This window comes from Anomalospiza imberbis, chromosome 1, assembly GCF_031753505.1.
Source record: "Anomalospiza imberbis isolate Cuckoo-Finch-1a 21T00152 chromosome 1, ASM3175350v1, whole genome shotgun sequence".
Classification (NCBI taxonomy): Eukaryota; Metazoa; Chordata; class Aves; order Passeriformes; family Viduidae; genus Anomalospiza; species Anomalospiza imberbis.
The window spans coordinates 36916676-36937097 of NC_089681.1; the positions used below are offsets into that span (position 1 = coordinate 36916676).

Sequence of the window (20422 nt, forward strand, 5' to 3'; positions counted from 1 at the left end):
ACCTTGCACAACTGGTTTACTTCACAGCTTTATTTTTCTTTTAATATTTAGAGGAGAAAGCAGTATCAAAGGTAGAGAGATAGTTGGGAGGTTGGAAAGGTAGATAATGGCTAGCTGATTTGATGGCTGTGGTTGAACATCTCTAGTATTCACAGTTCTTCTTCCATGAGCAGCAACTTTATAAGATGATGAGAAAATCCTTTGAACACACATATCCAGGTCAGATAGGAATATGTGGGGTGATACACTATAAACATAAGCTAGAATCTTGCAGGGAAACTGAGTTGATCTCACTTTCGATAAGACACAGCTCTTCTGATCTATTTTATTTATTGTGTGAAAAGTTGTTCCAGAAGCTCTTTCACACACAGTGGAAAATTACTACAGTCCCCTATGCTGCAGTGATCATGGACTCAGTTTAAGCAAAGACAGTGAAACTTCAGCAACAGAAACTGAAGTTTGCCTGGTTGGTTTTGAATGCAAAAGTTAATTTTTTTTTTTTTTTTTTTTAGGGAGAATGATTGGTAGATATTGTCTCCAGCGTTAACAGGAAGCCCATTTACAGTGATTAATTAAGTCAGAAGCTTTATCTGTACCAATCAATTAATTTCAGTTCCACTGCAGATCCAGGAATCCTTATCTCTTCAGGACTGTCTCCTTGCAGCTTTCCTTGCACTAAGCGATGAGATTAATAAAGTATGTGATAAAGGCAAGGACCATCACAAGGAGTTTAATGCTGTCTGTGCTATACTGAGGACATGTTGTTTCCTCAGAATTCAGTTCAGGTTCTCTGTATTTCTAAGGGGCACCAAACAAAGTAAGGATTGTTAGTGGGACTCTTCAGGAAACTTCACACAGAAGTTGGACTAGGACCCTTTGTAGAAACTGCAGGTGTCCATTTACATAAACATTCCCACCAAGCCACAGGAAACAATTTCTTTCAGACACTGGACATATATGCTACTGAGCACACTTACTAATTCAAAGATGCTTCTAAATTCTTTTGGAAAACAGAATAATAAAATTTATCTTACCCTATATGCCTAGGCAAGCTTGCATTCTATTTTCAGTTCATTGAAATTTCTGTTTTCCTCTGTAATTCTTACACAGTCATCAAGTACTTTGCTTATCACATATATATTCATACTTCTGCCTTTCTTCTGCAAAACTGTCAATCTAATGACCTTTTAAATGTATCTGCTATTTGAAGAATATTTGCATTGTAATTATACTTGTGTTAGCTATGTTGTTTCTTTGCTGCATTTTTATTGCATGTAGATTGGAGTTGGTCAGAAAGCCTCCTCTGAAATGGAAATTATTTTTATTACCCTTTGGCCTTGCTTTAAACTAATTCCACTGCAAAGAGTTTGTTACAGTGGGAGTGTGCTCAGACTGAAAATCAAAATGTACATTCAAATGGTCTAATGGTCTAACATGTCTACCAGAAAGGGATGAGAAACACATCCTGAACTAATAATAGGAAGTCCTGAATTACAGGGAAGTAGAACTACTGGATGAATTTCCACTGAAATGCTTTTTTTTTCTCAGAAAATGTCCATTTGCTGAAACCAAAGCTTAGTGGGGGCAAGGGATAGAGATGAGGGGAGAAGGAAATATGTTGAATATTTCTCTTGGTGTTTTCAACATTCCTTGGAAGACTGTGGTGTTTGAGGTTAACATTTTTGCATCAAGAAACTCCTGCTATTCAGAAATGCTTGTTTAATTGTAAGGTTCCACATGTTAAGAAGAGACGTAAAAATATTTGAGAACAAAATGGAGTTCTTCAAGATCACTGGGTAAATGTTCTTAGTGATGTGCAGAATTTCCAAAAAGTGCTCAGACATTGAGGGACATTTTTTGCAAGCCTAGAAATCTCTCCTGAAGTGGAAAATCACTTTCTGCTGTGGTTTAATAAGGATGGAATTACAGTCTCCATCAAGACAATGGTAAAAGTTCCATTTGCACCAGCTGGGACTTCTCCTCAAATTTACTGAAAGCATTGTAGTCTCTTTTGACCATGTTGATCATATACATATTTGCCATACAAATATGTATGGCCATACAAATATGTATGACCTTACAAGGTTTGAGGAATTTATAAGTTCCTCTGTTGAGGAGAAGATAATAATACATGAGGCTTTAAAGAAAATTGTTATGTGTGCAGAAAATCCTAGTTTTCCGCACATAATCAAGTCAAACAACAAGTAGGCAAATGTTTCTAAAAATCATTGCCTTTCTGCAGAATTTTAAAATATTTCTGACAGCAGCTTTTTGTTAGAAGCTTGCACCAGAAATGACCTTGCTTAGAGGAGCAGAATGAACACGGAGTTCTGCCAAGAGCTCTCTCCTGAATCTGTGTGAGCTGAGCTGCTGGGTCTTCCACAGCAGCAGTCAGGGACCCACAGCCAGTTCCACTGATGCAGCAGGTCCTTGAAGGCACGTGCTAAAGACAGGGCTGTGAGCCAGAGGTGTAAAGGAACAGCTGATCTTACACTGCCACAGCTGTCTTCCCAGGAGACATGAATTTCAGTTCTGCAAGTTGTTAGTGAAGGCTCCAGCATGAGTCTTCTAGAGAGAGCCAAGTCCTTATCTACCTGTGCCAAGGGGATGATCTCTGCCACTGTGTACAGTCATATCAGAGTGATGACTCCTCCTGCTCTGACTCCCTCCATCTCCCTATACACATGTACCTCCATTGCCACCCCAAATCTCAAGCAAAATAGGACCTATTTCAACTCTGTTTTCACATAGTTCTCACTGAACTATCACTGTTCCTGTCTCTTTATGATCTGCTCTTGTATATGCAATCTCTTTTATATTTTTGCATAATCTTTGTGTATATTTGTCACAGCAAGAAATTACCTGTAAGTAAATGCTCTCGTCAGGAAGCATTCACTCATTTCCCATGCTAAAAAGGAGAAAGCTTTTGGAGTTGTAAAAAAAAGTTAAACATATAATAGATGCATCATTCTTAAAATTTTATGAAATTATGAAGGACAGGGATAATGTAAATTAATGCAAGTACATTAGACCAGGTTCATATTTTATGAGAGAAAGAAACATTCAACATATAACATGATCTATTTATGGATATGTTGGTGGGAAGGTCTGAGCTTCACTGGGGTTAGTTCTAGGCTACTTTTTTACTGTCTACCACTAAGAAACAGCTACTTTCTGTTCAAGGCAGACTTACTGCAATAAACTTTCACATTTCCTTGCTGGGACTGAAAGAGTATTTTCTTTCTTTATAATGGTTATCAGCAACTTGGTGAGATCTTTATTAAAATGTCATAACTGGCATTAAAAAAGACTTTCCATTTAACATATGCAGCTTGTCCTTTACTTACAGCCAAAAGCCGCAAAGCATCCAACTGATAAACATGGCAGGGCTGATCAATTCTACTAAGCAGTTAATTCCAATTTTCAAGTGAAAAATGTGAGTCTACAGCCTGCTATCCTTTGCTTTTTCCTTGTTCCAGTCAACTCCCTAGAGATGATAGACACACAATGAACATAGGCCTCTTGGAGAGAGCAAAGTCTGTTTATCTACCTGTTTTTAATATAAAATGAGTCAATCCCTCTTCTCATCTCCTTTAATTTCAAAGGCTCCCTCACTGGCAACTCAGAGAGTACTCACTCTGCATATCACAACAGCTGCTGGAGACAGATAGCATGAGCATTTCTGAAATGATTCAAACTACCTTCTTTCAATGGATACTAAATGCTTATCATTAACTGTGGCTTCGTGTTCCAACACAGGTCTCTAACATGAAGGACATTCTAATGCTGAGGGAAAAGGTAACAAGGTAAACAGATTTGGGAACTTTTGAGGCAGCCTTTAATGAAAAAAAATTATATGGTTTTTATGTGTACATATTGCAAATTATTTCATTAAAATACTTATGTATATATGCAGTCTGATGTCTCATATGAGTAGTGGACTTGAAACCAAGAAAGGTTTTTTGCTACATATGTTTAGGAAACAGAATATCCAATTGCATCTTAAAGCATCTGATAAATTCTGATCTTTAGGCACTTTCCAGTTGCTGAAGATCATCAGGACTTGAAGCTGTCTCATTTTGAACAGTTCAGTCATTCTTACTGGGAGGAGGTCTCTATTTCCTTCACAGACCAGATTTGTAAGTCCCCTTCTGTAGGTTAACCCATGTTTATATGGCTCATATTGCCCCTATGAAAATAAGCTTGAGTTACTAGCAGATCTTCTAGAGTTACTAACAGGGACTCTTCTTTGGGAAGCTGCAACATGCCTTTGGACACATGAACACATTGTGATTACAGAAAAGGAACATCCTGCTTGTATATTCTGAGGAAATCACTTGTCCTCTGGTAGGACACTACTAAAGGTACAGTTATCCATCTTCAAGAACTCAGCCTAGAATATCCCCTTTTCTTCAATTTCCCTATCCTGGGGAAGAAAATGAAAAGGCTTTTGCAAAAATCCAAAATCTAATTATTTCCCTCATTTTTTACTAGTCTTTAAATTTTGGACATAAATATGCAAAAAAACTGCCTGCCTTCAGGTAGGTTTCTTTCTAACAGGGGAAGGGAAAGAGGGACAGAACCTCAGCTGCCACAGATCATCATTTCTCTGCAGATGTGCACAGAACCACAGCCAGTTACGCTGTTCCAGCAACTGGCCTCAGCTCTCTGCTCACTTTTGTCAACATGAAAAACTGAGGAGAAGCCAAACAATTGAATGAGCAACTTTTGAATCTGCAGTCAGTCTGCAGGAGATAAACTGTTAAATCTACACTTAGGGTCATTTTATATGAAGTGCTAGGTTTTTTTTGGCTTGTCCTTGTGCAAGCCAGTGAATACACGAGCCTGTAAATGGTTTTCTTTGCATAGCTTCTGTCACTGAGGATTTTATCTGTTCTGACTTCAGTAGGCAATGACAGAGCCCTGTCTTTCTATTAATATGACCTGTTATAAATACCAGTGGAGACATAATAGCATCATAGGATATTTATAGCACAGGTAGACTTAACCTTACACTGCAGATTTCTACGGAAAGGCTGAGTGTTCCTCAGCTTGTTACAATGAGAATTCTCACTCGCTCTAAATGTTCAAGCAGCAGCAATGTTATGTTCAGAAACTCTATGGAAAGAAGAGTTTTGTCTTATACTCACTGTGCCAGGCATCGTATACCCTACATCCTTCACATGACTCATAAAGATTTCCACTGGAAGTACTTATTCAGACAAAGAGATCACATTTACCTTGGGTTTCAGAGTACAAATGTATTTAAGCAAGGAAGGAAGAGTCAGTTCCTTGCTCCAGTCTGGAGACTCCAGCCCAGTCTGGGCTGGTGAAGGAGGCATAAAGTTTTCAGGTCAGAAGGCTTGGTGAAGTCTCCAAATGCTGAAGGACTGCCTGGATTCTGTTCAGATGCCCAGTCTGACCATAACAACTATTAAATTATGCCCATTAAGCCAGGTCATGCTGCCCTGAAATATTGTTCCATTACCTCCATTTGATTTCAAACTTCAAAAAGCAAGAAATACTAGCAATCAAGGCAGAAATTAAATGCTTCTTACCACACATAATGAAATAGATTATTAAGTATTTTGATTCCCAGATTAAAATTATTGAAACAAACATACTTCCAGATAATTTTGGAAATCTATTCCACTGTAATAATGCTATTCTAAAATTTCAACATTGTTCCAGAAAAAAAAAATTGTTTTGACTTGAAAACTTTTATCAGGTCTAAAGACTCCGCTTTTTCAGTAAGATATGAGAAAAAAAGCATACAAAAATATTACACCTTTGGCATAATATTGGACTGCATTTTTTTTCTTCAAGATCTACTTTCTTCTTCACTTTTGAGCTTTTTTATATAATATCTCTTCCTTCTCAAGCACAACATGAAAAACATTTGATTGTATAAGATAGTGCCAAAAGATAAGTAATTTGCTGCTATAATTTAACTGACATTAGGTTTCTTGATCCTACAAAATGACAGTAGGAGGAAATTAAAAAAAAAAACTTAAAATCTGTTGCTCATGTTAAAGATCAAAAAGCTTCATAAAATTCTAAACAGGCTGAATTTTTCATAATCTGGCATCTCATTCTAGATTTTGAAGTGGAATAATCTCCAATATTAGCTATACAAACCTGTTAGCTTGATTTTCTGATTTAATCTAAACATTAATGCTATTCTGTAGCATTAGCAAATGTACCTTTGACAATTTTCTAAATGAATCTTATACAATTTCCCCTTATTTGAAGATTTTTTGAAGATTTCTATATGTACTAGTATCTCATCAAAGTGTTCTTAAGTCAAGCATCATTGATTTCTGTTCATTTTCCTCTTCTCACATCTTTAAATTTTTGCTGGATTATGATAAATTGAAGATAACTTAGAGAAATTTAATTGTTCTCCTAACGTCCTTTGTTGGTCAAATCTTCTGTTAAGTTATTGCAAATGAAAATCTGGAGTCTAATTCCTGTTTGCAGATCTCAGATGTTCCCTCTTGTTACTGCTGCTCAATGCAATGATTGTGAAATTTGAATCAAAGTTATATTGGACCCTAAAGATCACTCCTGCAGTGATTCATCATTGTCACAATGTAGGAATATGGTTTATTTCTTAAGAGTCACTGTAATCACGCTTGAGTACAGCTGTGTGTGACACAGCTTTCAGAGAAAGAAAGAATACCACCAGGAAATAACCATTCACCCTATTTCTTGTTTAGCTACCTTGAGACAGCCTTGGGGCAAGTTACCTGTTAGATAAGGCGGTACTAGGTACTCTGGAGTGCAAACCTGATCTTCAGTTCAGTTTTGAATCCAATTTGGTGATTTGTGTCATAAGGCACTCAGCTTAGTCTTGGTAGACCATGGCCTTCTGTCTTGGTTTTCACCTAAGAAATAGCAGGCAAGGTCAAACCTTCTGCTGTTTTGAAGGTTTTGGAAGATTTCTGGATGCTATTGAGAAGTTATTGTATTTCAATTCAGAGTACTGGCTGGGGGAATTTCTAAATTGCTATGCGCATGCACATACACAAACTGCAGTACATAGCTCTGGTGTTGGATAAGGCAGGAACAGAGAGTGTTTCTTTATACTCATTGGTATACCACAAAATCAAAAGTCCTGTCTGGGGGCCAACCAACTACATCCTCAGAGCAGAAACCAACCAGCCTTAAATTAAGAAAATGTCTGGGCTTCACTGGACATGAAGGCTGAGTTCACTGTAACACTTCAGCCTTGCTTTGCTTTCCAGGATTATTAATCTTTGACTGCAGTGGTCAGTAGCAAACATCCTGTGTACTGAGAAGTGACCATTTCTTCCATGCTTCACCTGCATCACTACTGTTACATGGGTTTCTGACCTTTGCTGTTGGACTCTGATGCTTCTACTCTGTTATGCAAAGTGCCAAAAGATCAGTCTCTGGTTAACTTTAGTCACAATTAAATTTTGTCTACTATCATAAGATAATTGTAAACTCAGCATGACACACAAAGAACTGTGACTTGACAGGCAAAGAAAGCAGAAGAAAAAACATGCTGTGAAGGGGAAAAGCTGATCACATTAAAAGAATGAAGATTAGAAGTGAAAACTCATAAAGTTATTGGCAAAATAGATTTATTTTAGACACACCTCTTTCTCCACCTTTCCATCCACATGAAAATCTTGTGTTTAATGTGTTAAAATTCAAGACATCTGTAAGGTCTAGGAAGGAGTACAGCATGAGCTCAAAGCATACAGTGACAATTGCCTTGTGCTAAAACAGCAGAGCTTGTTTATCAGAGATGGCTTAGGCACTACAAAGACATTTGTTCCCACACTGCTGTGACATGATGAAAATTGCTATACTGTACAAATACTTATTTAACATCTGATCTACTGTTATTTGAAGTGGAGGCATAAGGGTACTTTTAGGTCATTAAATAACGTAGCTGAGACACAATGAACTGTCTTATGTGATGCAATATATAGAGAAATCCATACAGAACAAGGAGTAGTATTGAGCAAAATGTGCATTCAGCAATGTGGTGATGTAACAGCTACTTCATCTTTCTAAGTATTTACAGATTTTACAGTGTTTGGAACTAAGCTGCCTGTACAATAGTGATATGGTTATTTCTGCAGCCAAGTCCACTAGATTTGACTAGTGTTTGTTTTACAACTCAAGATGAATTAATATATGCACCTGTGTAATTCTTGTTGTCTGCACTTTAGTGGTAATGCATTGTAGCAGTGATTTGAGAAAAAATAAATTGAAGGCAAATGCAAAAAACCACTGAATTGCCAAAAGATTAATTAGCTGACAACAATTTGAAAGTAAGAAAAAAACCCAAATGCATGAATTGTTAAATACTATTTTTTAAAGTAATTGTTTATGTCAGAATGTGATGGTCTGAGGCACTGAATGACAGTTTAAAAAAACTATAGGGAAATTTTTCCACTATGGCATTAAAATTCCATTACATAGGGAGAGGCTGAAAGTTCTTGGCAGAAATAGCAACATATGGGTTCAGCTCTAGAAGAAATTGTAAGAGAGAATTATTTTCCTTCCATCCACTTAATTAGACTTACACAGGACTTAATATAACCCAAAATCTCTTCATAAAAAGGAGGACTGAGATAGCCATGTAATCTGCCTGTCTGAGGATTTGTACTTGCAGAGTGCCCTAGCTATGAGAAAAAAACAAGGAACTGAAACAATCTGCTTTTATTTCTGGACATCATCATCTCGTGGGAGCAGGACCTGACTTTTTTACTTTCAGTGACCACCAATGCAGTGACTCTTTTTCTGAAGTATGTAGGTCTCATCTGCATTTCAAATACATTTCACATAAATTTTACATTAGGATGGCATTAGTTCTTTTAAAATAATAAAAGAAAAAAGTCTCAATGGAGGGACTTTAACAGCAATGGTGAGAACCAAAAAAAAAAAACCCAAACTAAACAGCCCCCAATATCATTGTATGCTAAATATGTGTTTTATAAGCATGAATGTCTTGCTTCTAAAACTGGTGAAAAGGAATGCAGCATTCACAACTCCTACTACTCCTACTACTCACAAAGCCAGTGGTTAGCTAAGTTTAGGACACGTTATCCCAATTTGTACTTTCAGAGAGAGTAATTTTTACTAATCCTGGAGAAGACAACAATAACTCAACTTCAAATTGGAAACAAAATGCATATGCATGCTCAGGTAAGGCAGCCTCCTTCAATTGCACAGCACAGGATGTCAGGCTAATGTCAGAATTATAAGATCAACTTTGGTACTCCCAGGCTTCAGTACTTCCAGTTTTTCTGCTGACAAATGCAAACAAACTGGAGGCAGACAACTCTGGCAGTGCCATGGCCAGAAATTGGATGGGATGAAGGCTGGACTGGCCTCGTACTGAATAGATGGAAAAGCTAAATTTGGACAGGCACAAAGATGCTTTGCTAGAATTTGATTTACTTATGAATGTCACTTGGGTTTATCTTCCTTATGACTAGAAGTTTTTTTTTTTGAAGCACAGAATGTCACTCTGTATGAAGTGATAGTATCTGCAGGAGAAGATAAGGTATTGTCCTAAGGACTAATTGCACAGCTTGACTTTCTAATTTGTTAGAATAGATGAAAATTCCTCACAAAGGGAAACACAGGCTTAAAACTGCTGGCAGATTTTTCTGCCTCATTTTTGAATAATAAAACAAAGCAGACACAATCATGATCTACTTGTAGATAATTTGCTAGTCAAAAATTAGTTGAACAAATTGTTCCTTCTGGTATGTAAGTTAAAATAAAAATGAACACACCAGAGATAATTTTTCTTGAGGTGTTTATGACAACAGGATATCTGGTAAGTACTAAGCAAGAAAAAAACAATTACTTATCTCTTCTTTTAAATATGTAGCAGCATGAAAGCATGGTCCTTAAGCAAGCTGGTATAAGATTGAAGTCATTCCTGCTTTGAGCAGCAAGTCAGACAAAGTGCTCATTGAAATCACCAGCTCTACTTCCAACTTAAATACCCTTGGATTCTATCAAATGCCCTCAAATAGTAAGGTTATGTGAAAAGTCCTTCTCAGGTCTAACACCAGAGATAGGCTTGGACTTTAGTGGAAGGGGCTGAAGTCCTCTCTGAGCACCACAGTTTATCCTCATCCTCAGGTTGCCCCGTTCTCAGGTTGGCCTATCAGACCCCAGCTGCCTTGTCCTCACTTCCTACCTAACCCTGTAACAGCACATGGTTTAACTTGCTCCTGTTTATCTGCAAGCACCAAGGGGACGTGCAGCCCCTCAACAGTCTGAACCACAAAGTAACAGGATCCTGTGTGACAAATGAAGGCAGTCAGAATGAGGCCACAACAGGGAGACTGTCCTCCCTCTTCCTCATTTCCATCCTACTCAAATGCATCCCTGTGGACGCAGCAGCACTCTTCCGTCTGCTGAGGGGACTGCTCTCATCTCCTGCTACCCTCCCTCTGCATACACATGTGCTTGCATGTGGACTGCAGACTCCAGAAGGCAGACACTGCTGGATTCTGATCCCCCTGAATTGTCTCATGGATTAAACCTCAACTCTTTAACCCTCCTTCTTAATGCTGTGGTAAGTAACACACGTACTGGCTACATTGATTTACAGCTGAAATAAAAGTGAAAGACAGACAAAAGGAGATGTCTGAAAATCGATCTATGCAGCAAGTGGGTGGAACATTAAAGCATTCTGGATTATTTTCTCCTCCCTTCACTTTGCCCAGGGCCTGATGAAGCAAAATCACTGTCTGCAGCAATAAAAGTTGCAGGTACATGTGTTACTCGCCACCTACCTGTAACCCTTCAATGGCCAGTTTGAGGATAGATGGTGTAAGCTTGGAGGCTTGCTTGAAGGAGAAGTTGCTCCAGTCTATAATTAGAATGAAACCATTTATCTGAAGCTCCTGATCTTCAATGAGCACTTCCAAGGACAGTAGAATAGCCCGAAGGATATCTATGAAGGAGTTCCTAAAGCAAAAGCAGGAAAAAAATCAATGGCTGCAGTTGTCTTCAAACATCAAGATACTCAGTTTTGCTATGGGCGGGGCATGAGTGAGGGACAGGGATTTATTCTGGTAGAATTATCTGAATAAGAGTTGTTTCAGAGGTGTCTTTAAAGAGCTTCCGCTCCAAAACTGCTTGGTGTGATAAATCCTGCTCACTGATGGATAAAATAAACACTGAATGAGATTCCCTCAATTTTGCTAGCAGTCCTTACAATGGATTTTAGCTAAGCTGCATTGGGAAATTATTTGTCTGTGATGAAATGAAACAAATTCAAGCTATCAATTTAAATCCTTGCTCATTTGGATATACCTTACCAGTTTGTCTCCCTTCTTCTTACCAGATTTTTGTTTCCCTTATTTTCAGAAAAGGAAATAAATCAGTACAATATTAATATAAAAGATATCATACAACTACATTCTGTGCCTTCCTGCTTGAGTGTAGGTAATGATCCAAGGCTTTACACAATACAGTTTGACAGTTGCCTTATTTTTGCAAACCAAATGCAACATGAAAAATGGATACATAAGCTCAAAATGAGAGCTCTTTATTAATTATCAGCTACAGTAGGCTGGACACAAGGCTTCCCTCAGCTCTGGGAGAATAATTAAAAACCTTGGAGGGCCTTAAGCATATAACAAGTAAAAGATAAGAAGGTGGTGAAATGTTTTCTTTAATGCGAGAGTCTGCTCTGGGAAGCCTGGGCTGCTCACTACTTCCATTTCCTCACTACTTCCATTTCACAAAAGCAAGACTTGGACACTTTAATGACTAGTCCATACTTATACCCAAGTAAGCTGAAGTAGGTGCTCTTGTCATCTGTCCTTCTCATTATGATGATTTACAAACAATACATTGGATTAGAGAGCAACTAGCAAGGAAAGCTTCACCAAGTGCAGCTTAACCTTGTGTAAAATGAAATTGTATTATACTGCTAGTGCAAGCTGCTTTATCTCAGCATAATTCTCAAGTTTTCCTGAGGCCTGAGGTCCTTTACAGGGAAGATTCATACCATGTTCTCCCATGGAGATTTGAATTTAGTTCTTTTTTGCTGTTTTCATCAATTTAAAACAAATCTTCCCAAACCTTCAAGAGCATTGTTTCAAATTCTGCCTGAGAGAAAAAAACATATGTGTAGTCAAAACAAATTTCTCTGCCATCAGCCTCTACCCCTGAATGGAATCAACACATGCTAAATTTCTATTAAAAGTAAATGGTGAAGTGTTCTCTGATTCTTTCTCTTTTCTCTCAATAGGTTTTAAGTGGAAATGTATGTTCCTTCTCTCAAGACCTGATCCCTTGTAAAAGCTGCTTCTGCACTCTGCCTTTCTGCAAAAATTAGAAGCTTCTCTGAAGTATAATTGGGGCAATAAATTGAGCTTATTGAACTTAAAGACACCTAATATTGTTCTTGCTGCATACCAAGTCACCCCTCCCTCATTTACAGTTACAGGACAACCTTGACCTTTTCAAATCCTATGGGGAAGCTCTGCTGAACAGCTAAAAGAAGGAGTATTTCCTTAGCAATGTCAGGTGAAGGCCTACTGATTGGATTGGCAATTGGTATGTACTTTAATTCTAAATTTATTGTGAAAAACTGTGATATACTGCCTACTGCTTAGCTGAAATGGTGATGACTTTTAAGCAGCAGCATCAGATGACCCCACTTGGTGAAAACAAACCAAGTATACCCTGTCTGAGTGTGACTTTATGATGCTTGTATCCCCAACTGTCTGTTCTCTTTATACTGGATATTGAGTTCTGCACCTTTAAGACTGGTTCCAAGAGCAAAGGAGGGGAAAGAAGTGTGGAATTTGTTTTCAGAACTGCACTCACTCCTCCATATTCCTGCTCCTTGACTGTGTTGTCTGCAGCGCGGACGGACAGTGGGAGAGAGCTCTCCTTTGCTTTTTAGCTAATTTTTAGCTAGCTGAGGCAGAGAAGTTCCCTGGACTGTGTTTTTTTTCTTTTTCTTGGAACTGTTTAAACCTGCTCTGGTTTGGAAACCCACAAGAACACCGGGAGCTCTCACCTGTGACCCACCAGGGCCTGAGACACGGCATTTCCAGTGCCGGAGGGACTGATGGAGACTGAGTGAGCTGAGCTACAGCCCACAAAAGGACTTTCTGAATTTGCCATCTTTTCAGAACAGCAAGAGGTTTTATTGTTTAATATTATTCATTTTTTTATGTGTGTGAATACTTTGCTTGTTAAATAAACAAGTTTTTTTCCACTTTTCTCTGAGGAAATATTTTCCTGAACAAGCTGGGGGAGTGTCCTCTTGAATCTGCTTTCTAGAGGGACCCCTTTGGAAGTTTCTTCCCAAATTTGCCCTAAACCAGGACATATCCCTAGACCATATCTATGTAATATATCCTACACTATCCCAGCATCCTCCTTCAGGGTGGTCAGCCTTCCACAAGAACTGCCCCATGGAAGCTCCCAGACATGTGCGGTGTCTCCAAAAGTGCCCTCACATACATGCCAGCCTTCTTTGCACTCTTGTTGGCATCAATTCAAAATTATATAATTGCCTGGCTACATTGGGGAATATGGGATAATCTTGACCTCAATCCCACAGCTGCAAAAACTAGAATGAACTGGATGGTTTTTATCAAAAAAGATGTGAAAACATAGGCACATTGTGACAAAGGAAGGTTTTATCCTTCATTTGTGGGAAGAAGTTTTCTTAAGAGTGCATTCAAACTAATATTCATGATCCTGATAGCACAGATGATTTTAAAGTCTGTGTAATTATTCCAGTGGGACTGTCTGGAAACGGTGGATACAAAACATCTTCTGTAATTCACTCAAACTCTAAAAGACGGTGGAAATAATTCAGTGCAAAATCTTCCCCTCGGACTTTGTGCTGAGGAATTCCAGTCCTTGTTTGAGTGTCTACATAAATTGTCAATTTATCAAGGAATTACTCACCTGTACTTTCCTGTACTTTCAGCAGAAATTATTTACCTGGGAGATATGACACTCAATTTTCTTAGTTTGCAACTAATCTGGCTGTCCCTGCCTGCATCCCTCCTCTCTCTATGTCTTTGCAATTTGAAGACATGGTATAGGAAATAACTCAGAGCGAACACAAAGACATTTTTCTGATGAGTACAGTGAGACATGAAAGCAGCATATAAGTCCTCCAGGTGGGTTGTTTGCAGACACACTGTTCTGTGAATGCAGAGCCTGGATAGAAATCAGACAGAGTGCCACTTGAGTTTTAAGCCCTCTGCTCTCTAGCCTTGGGACTTTGAGACAAATCATTCAGCTGTGTGACTGATTTGCATCCAAATAATTTTCTATGCATGAACACAAAACCACTTTTTATTAATCCATCACTTTTGTTCCTTTGCTTAATGTTCCCTTCCCCTCCTCCAACTCCTCTCCTCACCAGTTTAACCCTCTCACACAGGAAAAAAAAAAAAAAAAAAGTGAAATAAATTACAATTTCACAAAGGGAAATGTGTATGGTCCTGTAAGGATTCAGCATGGAGCCACTAATGAGTTACAAAAGATTTGCACAAGCCCCAGAAAGAGAAAAAGGAGGAGGAAGAGAATGTGCCTATCTGCCTTGGCTGAATGGAAAGGTACCACAAAAGAGACTCTTCAAATACCCTTTGGAAAATGGGAAGTTAGCCCAACATAAGCAGAATAATAATGTAACACAAAAAATGAAGATGGTTTAGCTGAGGGATTTGGTGAGGAGATTAGCCAAAGGCATAACATGAAAATAAATAAGAAGAAATTACTTAATTATAAGAGGTGTAAGCAGGCTGTGAGAGAACCAGAAGGCTCAGTGGAGTACTAGGGTGAAATGGGAACAATTAAAGGGGATAAAGACATTGCAAGGAAATTAAATGCTCTATTTGCATGTATCTGCCACCAGCCATTTTGAGGAGATCCGTGGATAACAAAGCTGAGGCACTGTTGGAAAATAAGGGGTCAACTAAGACATATTGAAAGAAAGTGATACATTTTGGAGAAGACAGTATCAGTAAAGGCTTTTGACATTACTCCTTCTGAAAAACTAAGCACAGGCTCTGTTTTAGGCATGCTAGTGAAATTAATTGGATTATTCAGATAGTAAAAAGTACGAATGTACAGAAATACTGGCAGCTGAAGCCATTAAGATTGTCTGGTAGTAAGCAAAAACAAGCTATCACTACAAATTCTGACTGTCCCACAAGACAGCAGACTAAAAAAGTTTGTACCAGTGCCACTATCTTGGCAGTTGCAGATAATTCAGCTTAATACCCCTAAGTTAATATGCAGTAAGAGCCTCTCTCCTCTAATACTAAAAAGGTGGCCAAAGCTCCATTACATTTGGCAAGCTGCAAACATGGCATAGATACAAATCAAGTAAGAGACCACATCTTGCTTAGTTCCCTCCATACACAAAAAATCACAGAGAGAGCAAAAATGCATATTTGGCTTCTAATTGGGGACAGCTGACACTGCACTGCAAGAAGGATTCTCAGTGAGAGTAAAACACAGATGAGGAAGCAGGAAGAAGGACCAGAAGCACATCTGCACCTTGCCCCAAATTATTTGATCTAGTCCAAGTCCAAGAAGCTGGTTGCATCTCAAACCCTGTGTTTAGTTTTGGGCCCGTCACTACAAGGAGGGCACTGAGGTGTGGAGCAGGTCTATAGAAGGGTAATGGCGCTGGTGAAGTGTCTGAACCACAGGTCTTGTAAGGAGTGGCTGAGGGAGCTGAAGGTGTTTAGCCTGGAGAAAAGGAGGCTCATGGGAGATCTTACCACTCTCTACAACTACCTGAAAAATGGTGTCAAGGTAAGCGTTAGTCTCTTCTCTCAGGTAATGTGACAGAACAAGATACCTTAATTTGTTCCAGAAGAGGTTTCCATTAGATATTAGGAAGAGCTTTTTCACTGAAAGGAGACATGTGAAGACATGTAGATGTGGCACTAAGGGGCATGGTTTGGTGGACTTGGCAGAGCTGGGTCAACAGTTGGACTTGATGATCTTAAAGGACTTTTCCAGCCTAAAAGATTCCATGATTCTATGAAAAACTTAGAAAGGGAGACATGAGCAACACAGCAGATCCATGCAGGTGGACAAGGAGAACCCAGGAAGACACATTTTTAATTGTTCCCGAACACAGCCAAGGTATGTTATTAATAAAAGATGAGTAAAACAAAGCCCCTGGAATCCACTCAACAGTGGGCTTTTGAAAAGGTGTTTGTAAGTCATACAAAGTAATTTATTTTATCAGATTAAATTCTCCTTTCTGCTCATGAAGTATTGATAAGAGAGCCCCCAGCTTCCATTGTTGTATTCTTGGAAAACATCTGTGTATTTTTAATGTGCATATTTATTTTAGAAAATTAAACCTTACCCCTACTCAAATCAGTACCAGAAATTATTAACACACAGACCTTGAAGATTCATGTATTGATTCAAATTCATGATCCTGAGTAACTACCCTGTCTCTCTGGCGTCAGAGGGAAATGCCAGTCACTCTAGGTGCTGCAAGACCTGATCTTCACAGTTAATCACTTTTGGTAAGGAAAGGTCTCTAATATGAACCATGCACAATTGCAGCCTTCGGCTAAAGAATAATCAGGAAAAATGAATTCAAAATGAAGACTCACAAATGAACATGGTGGCTCACTTGATTAAGTCTGCACTAGAGAAGACGAAGTCAAACAGAGAAGCTCACAGCTGAGCCATGCGCTGAAGAGGGCTTGTCTCCTCTGTCTGAGGTCTGAATAGCACATATATGTGCAGGAATTAGTAAGGCTTGCCTGCAATTCAAGGAAATAGGTTGCATTAGCAGCAAATGTTTGCAATGAATATTTTGACCTGCTGTAGGTAACTTTCTTCATAGAATAATTCAAAGCCATATAAACTTGTTAGCTGCAAGAAATAGGAATAGTGCACTGACATACAAACTGGAAAAATTATTACACAAAAATATAAGGGTAACTTTCTTATTTTGTGGGGTACCAAACCCTTCTTTGTCATGCCCAAGCAAAATTACAGGTTTTTTTTAATTTCTCTGTCAAAACAGAATACATGCACAGGAAACTCCTACTGAGTAAAACACGGGTTGCATTAAGTTAATGTCAGAGTTCCAAATTAATTCTTGTGTCACATCAAGTGTAGCTATCTTTGTTGTTCCAGTATGTCAGCTTCAAACAAGCATCTCCCCTATTTTGTAATGAAAATATAGCAAGTTTTTCCCCACAGCATCTGTGTCATTCTATAAATAAAATTCAGAAGTAACTTTACATCCATGACAACAGATTGGATTGATAGGTGTAATGTTTTTTTCTTCAGAAGTGCTTAGTCCAGCAATGCATTGGAAGTTGGAAAGAATAGCAAAGACTAAGCTGAGATCTGAACTGTATTTCACATTTCTAATGTTAGAAATGCATGGCTTAGTTTATAACTGAATGAAGGCCATTCACACACAGATAGCTGGCTGGCTTTGAATTCCTGCTTAGAATGAGCTGGAAGCCTCTGCTACAGCCAGTGAAGAGGAAATGTACAAGCCTGAGCAAAAAAAATTGTGGGTTTTTTTTTCTTTTTATCATGCAAAAATTACCTCTCAGTGACTTCCTTGAAGATAGAAGCATTTACCCTTGTTATGTTTCTGCTAGAGGTTCTTGTACATAAAAGTATTATGAGGTTTTTTTTTTTTTGCTGTCAGTTTCCACTTCAGTTGGACTCCATAGCAACCAATAGCCCACGAATTGCACACTCTGCATTCAAGTCTGCGCTAGGCACCTCCTCCTACATGCACTCATTCATATTGCGGGCACCCTTACCAAATGAGTACTTTGTCCCTGAGGCTAACGTGACTGAGCAAGGACCCTTCCTTACATGTGATTTGGCTGACAAACAGGGACCTTCACAGAGCCTGGGTTTTGGGAGGAAGATTTCTGGTGGTGGGGCTCTTCAGACAAATGATAGAACCAGCTTCCATCCGAGGGAAGCTGGCGTCTGTTCTTCCCTTTGCCTCAGCCCACAGAAGCGTCACACCATTTAGCAGGGGATGAGTCCAAGATAAAGCACAGAATTTTTACACTCCCAAGACTTAAAAAAAATCCCTCCCAGAGCTCTCCAGAAACTTGATCCCAAACAGAGCAGGCAACAGATTGCAACCTATCATGGCACAAGTTCTTTGACTGCTCCTAAGGAGTTCTTGTGAATGCAGCAGGGCTTGGCTGGCCTCCCATGAGCAGTGTACAACTCTGCTCAGCAGCCTGCTGTTGACAGAAAAGGCCAGAATTCAATCTCAAGTGCAATAGAAATGTTCCTCTGGCTGTGGGTTTGGTTTATTCATTTAGGAATTAAGTATTTCTGAGATAAACATTAGTGATTTTCTCATCTTTTTAGTACCCAGGGCCATGTCATGCTTGCACACTATGTAAATTTCTCTGTTGAGAAGTAATAAGTGACAATCACAGGGAGTGTGTTATGATATTGTGGAAATTATCAAATGCCCTATACTACAAACCCTAAGTGCAATCAATAAATCAGTTTGACAGAGCCACTGCTGTAATTTGCCCGGCTATTCCCAAAGGCAGTGTCCCCTGCAAGGAGAGTGGGGAAGAGAGACAAAGAGTTCATTCCAGCACGAGCAGAGCCAGGGGGTCCGCAGTGGTTTCAGGTTAGTGGCCTCCACTGCTAGGAATTTAAGAGATAACTTGTGGTAACACACCAATCAGGATCCTGTTTGGGAGGTAATTTTTAATCTCCTATGGTGACCTCTCCAATGTTGTGATGGTTTCCTCAAAGCACAGCTGTAGTAATAATGAACAAAACAAATGGCTGGCACATGAATGGCTATGGCCAGAATCATTAGGATTGATGACCTCTGTTGTTTATTTTACTCTGTGTGATTGCATAGCCTTTTCTTATTCCCTCTTGCATCCTTGCATCACACTAAGCTATTTGCTCAATTTCTTGCACCACTGCATTTCACAAGTTAATTTTTCATTACAGAAAGGGAAGGGATTCTCTTTTGAACATTATGAAGCTACTGCTTAATGGCTGAAAGCAATTATACAGCTCCTTTGCTTTGTTGTTGGAAGGTACAAATGGCATCACAGATTCAGTTTCCTTGGCATCATGTTTTCTCTGTGTGATTCTACTATGTCCCATCTAGTTATATCTCCTCTGCATCTTCAACAACTTCCCATCTGAAATAGCCCTGAACTTTTTGTTCTCTCCTGATGCAATCACCTCACTTATTTATAACACTAATTAATTCCTTTCATTGCCTTTTCTTTTTCTTTGGTCAAATAGTTGTATTTTTTTACATCCCCTTCTTTTTGAAATAATACAGTATAAAGTGAATCTCCCATTCAAGGTGACTTTGGAATATCAGCATTCATAAAAGAATTCATTATATTTTCCTATTTGTTCTCCATCTCATTCTTAATGCAGCCTAACTATTAACTTTTCTGACCACCACTGCACAGTAAGTACACTTCTTAATTATGGTGCCCATAACAACACAATGCTTTTATTAAAAGGTTAAAATTAATTGAAAATCCAGACAGAAGTGCAGAGTTAAGATAGGGTGAAGGATCTCCATATCAGATGTGGCCACATATTAATATCCAATATTTTCTTTGACTTCTTTGCACAATAATGCTGCTTTTCTAGGTCATTCTAGAGTTTTCTGCAATGTTTGCTGTTCCTCACTAACCTATATGACTTTTCATTTCTTTTTTGTCACACCACCACTCACCTCACTTGTCTGCCAAAAGATTACTACCGGGTGTTATGATAACATTATTTTGCTACTTGCAAATCCTACTCTCTGTCTAAAGTATCAGGACCCCATTTATTTGTAAAATGAAACTTCAGCTGTATTTTTTTTTAAATTAATAAAAAGTTCACAGGAAGATCTTTTATTAGCTAACCAAAAGGCAGATTTGCACATTTTACGTTAAAGAATTCCAAGACAAATATCTAATTGTCTCTTTGCTTGCAAACAGTCACTCTTACAGCAGACTTAAATGCAGACTTAAATGATGACTAGATCAAATAGTAAAGTTAAAATCAAATAATTGCTCACCTATGCACATATTTTGAGAGTGCTGTGTTCAGAATGACAAAAGTCATATTAATGTTTGTGGACATTCAAACAGCACCCGGTTACTCATCCCAGAAAGCCTCGAAAAATATATCTCTTGAGAGATATTGAGTAAGAGGTTATTGGGACATGAAAAGAAATGTCAGAAAGTAGAAATGCAAATATGTATTAGTAAGCACCTCAACTGGCTGTTAAATCAGGCAAAGAGCATATACTTGGCTTATGCCTGTACTTAAATCTGGGCAGTGAAAGTAGCAGATATTAGAAATATGTACAAAACTCACGTCAGTCACAATAAGGTTTATAATTTGTTTTAGCTGGAGCTCTTCAGGGCAC

General features: G+C 38.6%; 1 protein-coding gene across 1 annotated transcript in view; it reads right to left on the reverse strand.

Moving 5' to 3' along the window:
• CLVS1 (clavesin 1) overlaps positions 1–20422 on the reverse strand; it is a 97421-nt gene that overhangs the window by 52293 nt on the left and 24706 nt on the right. The window contains exon 3 of the mRNA XM_068187926.1: positions 10797–10971. Coding sequence (XP_068044027.1) covers positions 10797–10971 — 175 coding nt within the window. The remainder of the gene's footprint in view (positions 1–10796; positions 10972–20422) is intronic.